We start from the raw sequence: 10203 nt of genomic DNA, 5'->3' as shown, positions 1-10203 counted from the left end.
TATTAATAGAATGTTTTAAAGCACAAAAAACAAAAAAAAAATAAGTCGAACTAAAAAAGATCCCATAGATAAAAGATATGACACAAGTAATTCTCCGTATACATTTTATCTTTAAAGATAATACTAGTCCAACAGCCTCTGTTGATTTAGTTAAATCAGTTGCTGTATTAGATACTGATACTGCTGCACAAATAGTTGATAAAGCTTTAGATAAACTTCCAGAGCGACCTCAAGGAGAATTTATTTTATGGCAACCAACACGACATACACTATTTCTTCCAAACCAAATTCTCGCTGCTGCTGGTTATGATTCTACCGAGACACTTGATATTAGACCATTAAATCAACGATTTAAATTTGAGTTAATTGATAAGACCATTAAGACATTCCAAGTTAATGTTACTTTAACAGTAGAGAAGTTACTCCAATTTATTGGAGAAAAGGTTAATATTCTTTATACTGATGAATATGGATTAAAGGTATATAATGAAACAACAAAGAAAGAAACTAATCAGTGGCTTGATCCATTAAGAGTATTTTATGAACAAATTAATTCAGAAGACCAGTTATTAATTCGTTTGAAGAAGAGGTTTTATTTCAGGGATAGAAATGTAAATGATACTGACCAACAACAACTACATTTATTATATACTGATTGTACCTTTAAAGTTATTGAAGGAATGATTCCATTTAATATGGATCAAGCAATTCCATTAGTTGCATTAAATTGTCTTGTAGAATATGGTTCTTTTGATGAGAGATATGGTGATATAGATTTAAATCCAAAAGGACTAGAAAAGAGATTACCAGATATCAAGAAATATTTCCCAGAGAATTGCAAAAAAAAAGTTACAGCAAAACAACTTCTTGCTGTTATTAAAGAATGGAAGAATAAAAGTATGACAACAAAACAAATGCAAGCTAAATATCAATATTGTCAACTTGTAATGCATGAAAAGACTTATGGACTTGATATTTTCAAAGTTCGTATTAGAAAAGTTGGTAAAGCAAAAGAAATTCCAAAAATTTTTGGTATTTGTAAAGACTATGTATTATTAGCTGATGAAGATGGTGGAAATCAGGAAATTTGGGTTATTTCAAAGATTGCACGTTATGCAGTTGGTAAGAATGTCTTTATTCTTGATTTAGGTAATCACTCAACTAATTATATTACATTAATTACTGAAGAAGGTGATTTAATTTCTGCTACACTCTCAGGATATATTGACTTAATTACAAAGAGAAAGAAAGAGGCACAACTTGCAGAAAAAGATGTTGAGCCAGAATATTCTATTACTGACAAAATTGAAGATGTTCCTACTGGAGTTGATAATACTAAGAAAAAGAAAGCAGTTCCTAAAGTTTCTCAAACTTCCCAAGTTGCTCAAGTTGTTTCTCAAAGTGATACACAAGAACAAGTTCAATTATGTGTGGATAAATACCAACAAATGACATTTGAAGAAACAAGTGTTGAGCCTGTTCAATTTTCTGCTGAAGTTATGGTTGAATCAGCCCAATCTATTGGACAACTTGTTTCTGATTTGTATTCAACAGATAAAGCTACTGTTACTAATGCCTTAAATGAATTAACTATACAAACTGATGCCTTATTTACACAATTTTGTGCATCAAAAAGTGTTGATTTTGGTAGTTGTGTAATGAATGCTGATGAAGATGAAGAACAATTATTAGTTGCTTGTCGTCAAGCAACAGAGTCTGCACAAGAATTAATTGAAAGTCATGAAAATGGACTTCAAACTGCTGTATTAATTGAATCAAATGTTCAAGAAGCTGAAATTTTAGCACCAGAAATGTTTGTATTACAAGCTTCAGTTGTATCAGTTCAAGCTATGTGTGGACAAGCTACAGTAAATGATAATGGATCACAAATGTTATTACATGAATTGTCAAGAGCTGTTGGAGAAGGGTTATTTGACCTTGCAGCTATGTCTGTTGAAATGAATATTCAAGGAGAGAAAATTGTTGAAGCTAATAAAGCTCTTGTTACACTTGGACAAAATGAAATTGCTGCTATGCGTCTTCTTGCAGTTACCTCAAGTGAAGAAGGATGTCAAAAATTAATGGGAGAAATGAAGAATACAATGGATGTATCACTTGCTAATTATCTTTCATTAATAGAGTCATATGGAGTTTTACAGGAATCACCTGAAATGCAAGCCTTATATGAACAAGTTAATACAATTAAAATGAATTGGGATGCATTAATGGCAGGAACTCAAATGAGTGGAGTAGATGCAGAAAAAGATTTACTTTCAATGATTCAAAATTTGTCAGCTGTATTTAATGAATTAGCACAATTAAGTGATCCATTAGTTACTCCAGTTCAAGTTGAAATGAGTATTGATAATTTAGAAGATATTCTTGAGAACACAAAAGAAACATGTAAGAGTGTTGCTAAAGCTAAAATTGATGAAGGTAATCAAGAACAGGTTGCAGTTATTTTAGATGACTTTAAAGATGTTGTACAAAAATTCTTTGTAATTAGAGATAAACTTGAGAGTGGAGAAAGAGGTGAGCTTGTAGAAGATGATTGTATTTTAATGAGACAAGCTATGGAAAAATTAATGGAAGGATGTGGAATGGAAGAAGTTGGAGAAAATATGCAAGGACTTGCACTTAATTCTATGACTAAAACGGCTGTTGCTCGTAGAATTGCTCTTGCTGCACAAGTTAGAAGAGTTATTAAAAATGGACATATTAAAGATAAAAACATTCAAAAACAAATGTTAAAAGTTACTAGGTCAATGAATGAACAAGTAGAAGAGATGCTTAAATTATTATCATTACCTGTAGATGAACAAGGTGCTCAATTACCAGAAAAATGTAAAGAATTTGCACCTAAATCATATGATTTAATTGTTGAAGTTTTAGAAACACTTCCATTAATTGAAGATAATTCTTCACGTAGTGCACTTGAATTTGCATGTAATGAAGCTGAAAGAGCAACATTTGATATGGCTCGATTGAATAATTTATTCAATAACACTAAACAAGCTCGTAAAGAAGTTGTTGTTACTAAGAAAGAAGAATTTGATAATATTGAAAATGAAATTGAATTATTACTTGGAGAACTTGTTGCTGAAGACTTTGAAGTCCAAACAGTTAATGTAGAAGGTGTTAGAAGTAAAGCTAAAAGTCAAATTGAGGAGTCAATTAAAGCCATGGCTGATCCATTAAAGAAGATAAGAGAAACACCATTAGAAGATCTTCCTGCATTATTTGAAAAGATTCAAGCACAAAACAGAAAGAACTATAGAGCAGTTAAGGCTTATGCAAGTACTGCTAAAAAAGGTGATTTCAGAAAACGATTGTTAGATGCATCAAAAAGACTTGCTGACCAAATGAAAGGAGTTGTTGACTTATCTTTAGAAGAACAATATGATGAAATTGCTAAGAAACAAGCCGAATTAGCAGACATTTGGGCTGAAATGGATGAGGTTATGAAAGATATTGTATTAGATGATGTTGTTGAACAACAAGAAACTAAAGAAGAAGAGATTCAAGATGCTGCAACAAAAGAACTTGTTGGAGCAGCAAATGTTATTAATAATGCCTTAGGCAAAATTAATGCTGCTCTTGAAATAGCTAAAAAGAAAAAGGAGGAAAAAGAGAAACAGTTACAAGCTGAGCAACAAGCCGCTTATGAAGCTGCTGTTGCTGCTAATGAGGCAGCAGCTGTACCAAGAAAAAGAACAGCACTTGTATTGGATCAAACAGACATATCTGTTGCTATCTTAGAAGAAGCACAAACATTGATTAACTTTACTTCTGATTTAATTTCAAATGCTACAGTAGCACAGAAGAATATCACTAAAGAAGAAACAGCTAAAGAAAAGAAAGATGTTTATAACCGTGATGCCAATTGGGAGGAAGGTCTTATCTCTGCTGCTAAGACAGTCACTGGATGTATCCAATATTTAGTCAAAGCTGCTAATGATCAAGTTATTCATAATAAACCAAGTGAGGCTATGTTGGTTGCTTGTGCCAAATCAGTTGCTGCTAATGCTATGCAATTACAAGCTGCTTCTATGGTTAATTTAGCTTTAGACGATCCTATGAGGGATAAACTTGCTTCAACAATTAAGAAAATTACTGACTCACAATCAGCATTTGTTAAGACAGTCTCTCAAGGTGCTGATGCTCGTTCAGAAGTTGCACCACCAAAAGCAAGAAATGCACAACAATTAAGAATTATGCTTATGGAAGCTTCAGTCAATATTTCTAATATTGAAAAAGAATTACAACAAGCACAAGAAGAGTTGTTAAGAATGAGAAGAGCTCGTTATGGTAATGCTAAGAAACCAATTCCATCTAGTGTTTCTTCTGCTAGAAGTGTTCCAAAAGTCCCTGCATCTAAAACAAACAAAGTTGGTGGATATAGTGTTTCTAAAAGTACTACCACTGCAACTAAACCAAGTACTACTACAACTAAGCCTAGTCCTGCCACCCCAGCTAGAGGTGGGTTTTTAGCTAACAAACAACGACCTGCTGACCAACAAGCTGCTCTTAATAATATTGTTAATGCTGCTGCTTCTTTAAATGCCTCAACAGGAAGTGGTAATACAACTCATACTGAAACATTAAATAAACCAGCCAATCCCACACACCCAAGGGTTAATGGATTCATTGGTAGAACAAGACCAACTCCAAAACCTGAGGAGCCTAAACAAGAAGAAACAGCTAGTCGTACTACTCCATTAAAGCCTCAGAGTTCAAATAGCTCTGTTCAAGACAAACCACGTGTTGGTGCACTTAAATCTGCTCCTTCAACTGATAAGCCTGCTGTCCCACAACGTAATTTCAAAGTATCACCAAGAGTTTCACAAAAACCACTCCCTGTTGAAGAAAGCAATGGTCCTTCTAATGAATTAGCTGCTTTATTGGCTAAGCGAAGACAAAAGGAATAAATCAAAATTATCGTTTAATTGCATTCGTTTAATCAAAAGAGTTTTATTATTTATTTTTTAAAAAAGAGAAAAATAACGAATAACAATGAACTTGATTTATTTAATAGAATCTTTATGAGAATTTCCTTTTTTATTTCTTTTAAATCTATGAAATAAGTAATTTATTTAAGAAATGTTACTTTTACTTTATAGAAATAATCCATTAAAATTTTAATAATAACAAACAATCCAAAACCTTTTTTGGTTTTATCATCAGGTTGTAATGAATTATCAATTTTCTTTCCTGTAATAAAGTTATTATCTCTTCTGCAATGAAATTAATATAAAACAAACTAGATAAAGTAGGGCTTTCTTCGTGTTTCAATAGGTAAACATCAAAAGGAATTTTTTGATATTTATCTTCAAGAACAATAGAAAAAGGCTTTGTTAATTCTAATTTAGTTTGAAGTTCAAGGTTTTCATTCTGAATTTTATTTAATGACTTTTGTAATTTTAAGAATTGTTTTTCTAATGTTTTTATTTCATTTTTTGTATGATCTAAAATTGCAATTGACTTACACATTTGAGTGTTGTAGTCTTCATTATATAAATTAATTGAGTCCATTAACGATCGATAGATTTGATAATCGTCTAATACAAAATGACATGCTCCAACAAGATCAATTAAGTCATCTCCAATTCTTCGTGGAAGAAAGTCAAGAGTAGTTAATATGTTTTCTTTAATAATTACAATAAAAGTATTGAAGTCATGATGACACTGAATTGTATCAATTTGATATTTTTCTTCATACGGCTGTTTAAGTAAGTATGATAATATATCATTACAAGGATCTGGATTAGATATAAGTGGAATAATTTCAAACAAAAAGTTATCTTGTGGATGACAATCACTGGAATGTAGATTTTCTAAAGTCATTCTAAAGAAATTTAAACGATACCTGTTATTGATATAATCAATGGAACATGCACCTGGAATATATTTTTCTGCATTTGTGATTAATGGAGATAATGTGTAATTATAAAATAATTCTCTAAATACACTTTTCACTATATCTCTTTTATTTACTCTGTGAGAACGTAATATTGCACTAATCGATTGAATTAGTTGTGAAAAGTGTTGTGGTAAAGCTTGACAATTATTTGATAAGTTATCATTACATTGAGAAATCAGTCTAACTAAAAAGTCTTGAAATGCTTTATAATCTTCTCTCGATAATTGACTTTCATCATCAAAAGACAATGACTGAATACCTGAAGAAAGACTTATTCTTCTTGACTGAGGTTTAACTAATTCTTCTAATGATGGTTTTAAACTAGCAAGTAAATAATTCATCAAGAATTCCTTGGCATATGCATGATATAATTGTAAAAATAATGAGTCAGGAGTAAAGAACGTATTTGTCTCTTGTCCTTTATTACATAATTCTTTTTCAAAAGCCCAAGTAAATAATGAGTTCATTCTTCCATGATGAAAATAATACATCATAATTTCATGTGCATTTGTTGTTGCCTCTTCACATGGCGAACGGATAATAAGTGTTTGGGTAAGTGCTTCAAGTAAAACATGGTCATTAGAAAATAACAAATTGTCAAATTGTTCCTTTATTTTTGGGTCAATTGGTTGAAACTCTAAAGACTCAATAAATCGAGGAGACGGTAAATCTAAAGAAGGAGGTTGTATTTCTTCAGTCATTAAAAAGAGAATTAGAAATAACCTTTTCAAGTTTTTAATTTAAAATAATAAAAGAACTATTAAGTTAAACTATTAAAACTCAAATATTAAATGAGCGGACAAAATGCATGGTCTGAGAAATATCGTCCAAAAACACTTGATGATGTTCAAGGACAAGAAGAAGTGATCAAGTTACTTAAATCTTCACTGAATAGTGGATTACCAAATTTATTATTTTTTGGACCTCCTGGAAGTGGAAAAACTACTTCAATACTTGCTGTTGCACATGAACTATTTCAGGGATACTTTAAAGAACGTGTATTAGAATTAAATGCTTCTAATCAAAGAGGTATTGAGATGGTTAGAACGACTTTAAAAAATTATGCTATGCAAGATGTAACTCATTACGATGGAATTCCTGATTATAAATTAATTATTTTAGATGAATCAGATGCACTTACCCCAGATGCACAAACTGCATTAAGAAGAATGATGGAAGATTTTACAAAAAATACTCGATTTTGTTTAATTTGTAATTACATCAGTCGTATTTTGCCACCAATTTCATCTAGATGTATTAAATTCAGATTTAGTGCATTACCAAAAGAAATAGTATCAAATAGGTTACAAATGATTTGTGAAAAAGAAGGATTTTCTGTTACAAATGAAGCTATTCAAGCTGTTTCTATATTGAGTGAAGGTGATTTACGTTATGGAATTGGATTACTTCAAAAATTATCACAAGGTATAAATCATTCTGTAACACCACAAGACATTTCTAATGTTGCGGGTGTTGTTCCTTCAAAAGAAATCACTGAAATAATTCATTTATGTCAAAATGGAAGTGTGAATGATTTATATTTAAAGGCAATGTCATTAGTTGTTGAACAAAACTTTTCAGCTGATTCTATTCTTTCACAACTGAGAGATGTTTATATTGAAGACTGTGTTAACTTAACTAATCAAGAACGATGTTTATTCTTACAGTTAATAGCACAGTCTGATGCTACTTTAATAGATAAAACAGATCCTTTGTTTACTATCTGTGCATTGTTATGTTCATTATTTAAGTTTTATCACAAATTAACATTAAATCCATAGTTTAATTCTTTTTTATTTGTTAATTTTTTTACTTAACTTTTAGTAGTTAAAAACTGTTAATTGTTTGAACGACAACATAACGTTTCAATTTTTAATAATATTTTACTTTCGTATAACGGTTAGATATGAAATAAAATATTTAAGTAATTCCATCTCTTACTTTTTCTTTTTTCAATCATAAAAAACAATTTAATTATGATGTGAAGATATAGATATAAAAAAATGGTTATTGTTATATGACCAAAAAAAGTTTCATGAAATATTTATAAGAAGATAGTTGTAATATTTATACAATAGTATTGTTTTGGTTCATGATTAGTTTTTATGAATATTTCTATATTCTTTATTAGTTATGAATTAAATTTAATGAAAGATATTTAATTAAATTATTACAATTTAATAATAATTATTATTATTTCCAATTTTGGACAATCCAATTCTGTGTTGTTTGTGAAAGAATGTCATCATCTAATTCTATTTTATAATACTGATCTCCTAATATTATTTTACATTCTTCTTCAATTTCTTTTTGCTAGTTATGATAAATATTTATTAATAGATATTAGAATAAGAATAAAATTTAACTAACTTTGAGTTCTTTTGATAATGAAGAAATATATTGTTTCAATTGTTCTTCTTGATATCTATCTTCCATGAAAAAAGAGGTATGTCTTTCACTTCCAATGCAGAGAACAGCAATATCTTTTGTTTGAATTCCAAGTGAATTAAAATGTCGAATAGCTAATATTGTTGGGTTTGTTGTAATTGAAGTTAATGAAAGAGAATGAGTTGATGAAGTACATGTCTTATAACATAAGTCTTTGACAAAGTCTTGGGATTGAGAGGATTGAAGTTTATGATTATTATTATAATAAAATATTAATAACTTATTGTTCAATGTATTTACGGTGTTATCTCCGAATAATTTCATTGCAACACTTTGATAATATTTAATTGTATTTGATTCATTAGTATATTGAATTAAAGTAGGAAGGATATTTATCAATAATTCAATTTGATTTTTTAATAAACAACAAGCATTAAAAGATGTAAATCCAAAAGTACATATTATATCACAAGCATCTATTAAAGATGGATATTGTTTAATTAATTTCTGTAAAAATATTAATTGATCTAATATAGAATAGTCATGAGTTGTTTCAAGAACAATAATTCGATATTTTTTTAGTTTTAATTCATTAATGCTTGGTTTGTTTATTTTTGAATCTATTTCTGGTAATTGATTGTTTGGCTTCATTTTATCAATAAGCTCTTGTTGTTGATTTATTAAATTAAGAAGATGAATCATTTTATCTTCAATTAAAACTTTCTCAACTGTTAATTTCGCAGCAGAACCAAATACTTTTAATGGTTTAAAGAGAATTTTCTTTATTGAGTTATGTCTTTTTCTTGGAGAAAAATTTCCTGTTGAATTTTGTTCATTTAATTCAGGTAGTTCTAATGAATTATTTTCCAAAAAACTTACTGGTGTATGGGATTCAAGTTCTTTTTGTTCATAATTGTTTAAAAGTTTAATTATTATATCAACATGAGGAGATTCAATAGCATAATTCATAGGTAATTTTCCACATGTTGTTTCAATGATAACTTGTGCACCTTCTTTAAGTAGTAATTGAATCGCTTTAATATTACCTACTAAACATGCAAGATGAAGTGCCGTTTCACCATTCATATTTTGTTTGTTAACATAAGAACTATTATTGATAATAATTTCTCTCATTAATTCAAGGTAAAGTTCACCTGTTCTTTGTACAAGAAGATGTAACAATGTTGTTCCATGATCATTTACAACATTAATATCAGCACCAACTTCTATAAGAAATTCTGTGATAAAATCTTGTTTATTTTCAATAGAAGTAAATAAAAGTGTTGACCCTATAACATTTTTTACGTCTACATCATTGGGAAAAGTTGAAACAAGAAATTTAACAATGTGAAGGTGTCTTAGAAATTAATAAAAAGTTATATTAAAAAATAACCAACAAACCCCAACGCAACAATGCAATGATATAATTTATTGAATCCTTTACATTTTGATAACCAAGTTTTACAATCTAAAACAGTTAATAATTCCATTGCTTCTTCTTCTTTTCTTTGAAGCAGTAATCCTTGGATATAATTAACAAGTGACTCTTTATCATTCACAAGTAATTCTAGTCCAAAATGAAGTGGTTTATTTGTTTCTTTTTCCATTTACATAGTTTTTTTTAGTTTTGATTGTTTTTATTAATGGAAAAAAATCTCGTTTTTTGTGTCAATTTCTATGTTTTCGTCTTTTTTTCTCTTCAAAACTAGAACTTTGCTTTCTTTGTTACTTTATGTTTTCTTCTCATCAGCCTAAATCAGTTGTTAAGAAAATGTCTCCTTTAGTCACCCCTTTACATTGTATTAACAATGAAGAATCAACCTACAAATTCCCCTCACCTATCAAAGATATTGTATTTTCTTCATCTAACATTCTTTATGTCACTGAAACAGATG

The 10203-nt window shown here is 29.4% G+C and overlaps 4 protein-coding genes across 4 annotated transcripts; 2 read left to right on the top strand and 2 right to left on the bottom strand.

Annotated features, from left to right (window-relative positions):
• Window positions 1-77: 77 nt before the first annotated feature.
• Window positions 78-4928, top strand: ENU1_036060 (filopodin, putative; the record flags this gene model as incomplete). Its single annotated transcript, XM_008857431.1, has 1 exon — window positions 78-4928. The coding sequence occupies one exon, from the start codon at window positions 78-80 to the stop codon at window positions 4926-4928; it is 4851 nt and encodes a 1616-aa protein (XP_008855653.1).
• Window positions 4929-5024: 96 nt separating this feature from the next.
• Window positions 5025-6621, bottom strand: ENU1_036050 (GTPase-activator protein for Ras family GTPase; the record flags this gene model as incomplete). The annotated part of the gene is made up of 3 exons (XM_008857430.1): window positions 5025-5073; window positions 5154-5211; window positions 5262-6621. 3 exons carry the CDS (start codon window positions 6619-6621, stop codon window positions 5025-5027), a joined length of 1467 nt encoding a protein of 488 aa, XP_008855652.1.
• A 90-nt stretch (window positions 6622-6711) lies between these two features.
• Window positions 6712-7701, top strand: ENU1_036040 (replication factor C subunit 4, putative; the record flags this gene model as incomplete). Its single annotated transcript, XM_008857429.1, has 1 exon — window positions 6712-7701. The coding sequence occupies one exon, from the start codon at window positions 6712-6714 to the stop codon at window positions 7699-7701; it is 990 nt and encodes a 329-aa protein (XP_008855651.1).
• Window positions 7702-8113: 412 nt separating this feature from the next.
• On the bottom strand, window positions 8114-9915 carry ENU1_036030 (ankyrin repeat protein, putative; the record flags this gene model as incomplete). The annotated part of the gene is made up of 3 exons (XM_008857428.1): window positions 8114-8233; window positions 8291-9665; window positions 9710-9915. 3 exons carry the CDS (start codon window positions 9913-9915, stop codon window positions 8114-8116), a joined length of 1701 nt encoding a protein of 566 aa, XP_008855650.1.
• Between the last annotated feature and the right edge of the window lie 288 nt (window positions 9916-10203).

The sequence above is a fragment of the Entamoeba nuttalli genome (assembly GCF_000257125.1).
Source record: "Entamoeba nuttalli P19 unplaced genomic scaffold asmbl_2645, whole genome shotgun sequence".
NCBI classification, from domain to species: domain Eukaryota; phylum Evosea; order Mastigamoebida; family Endamoebidae; genus Entamoeba; species Entamoeba nuttalli.
The sequence above is the reverse complement of the archived record's forward strand: the minus strand, read 5'-3'. Positions and strand labels throughout refer to the sequence as shown.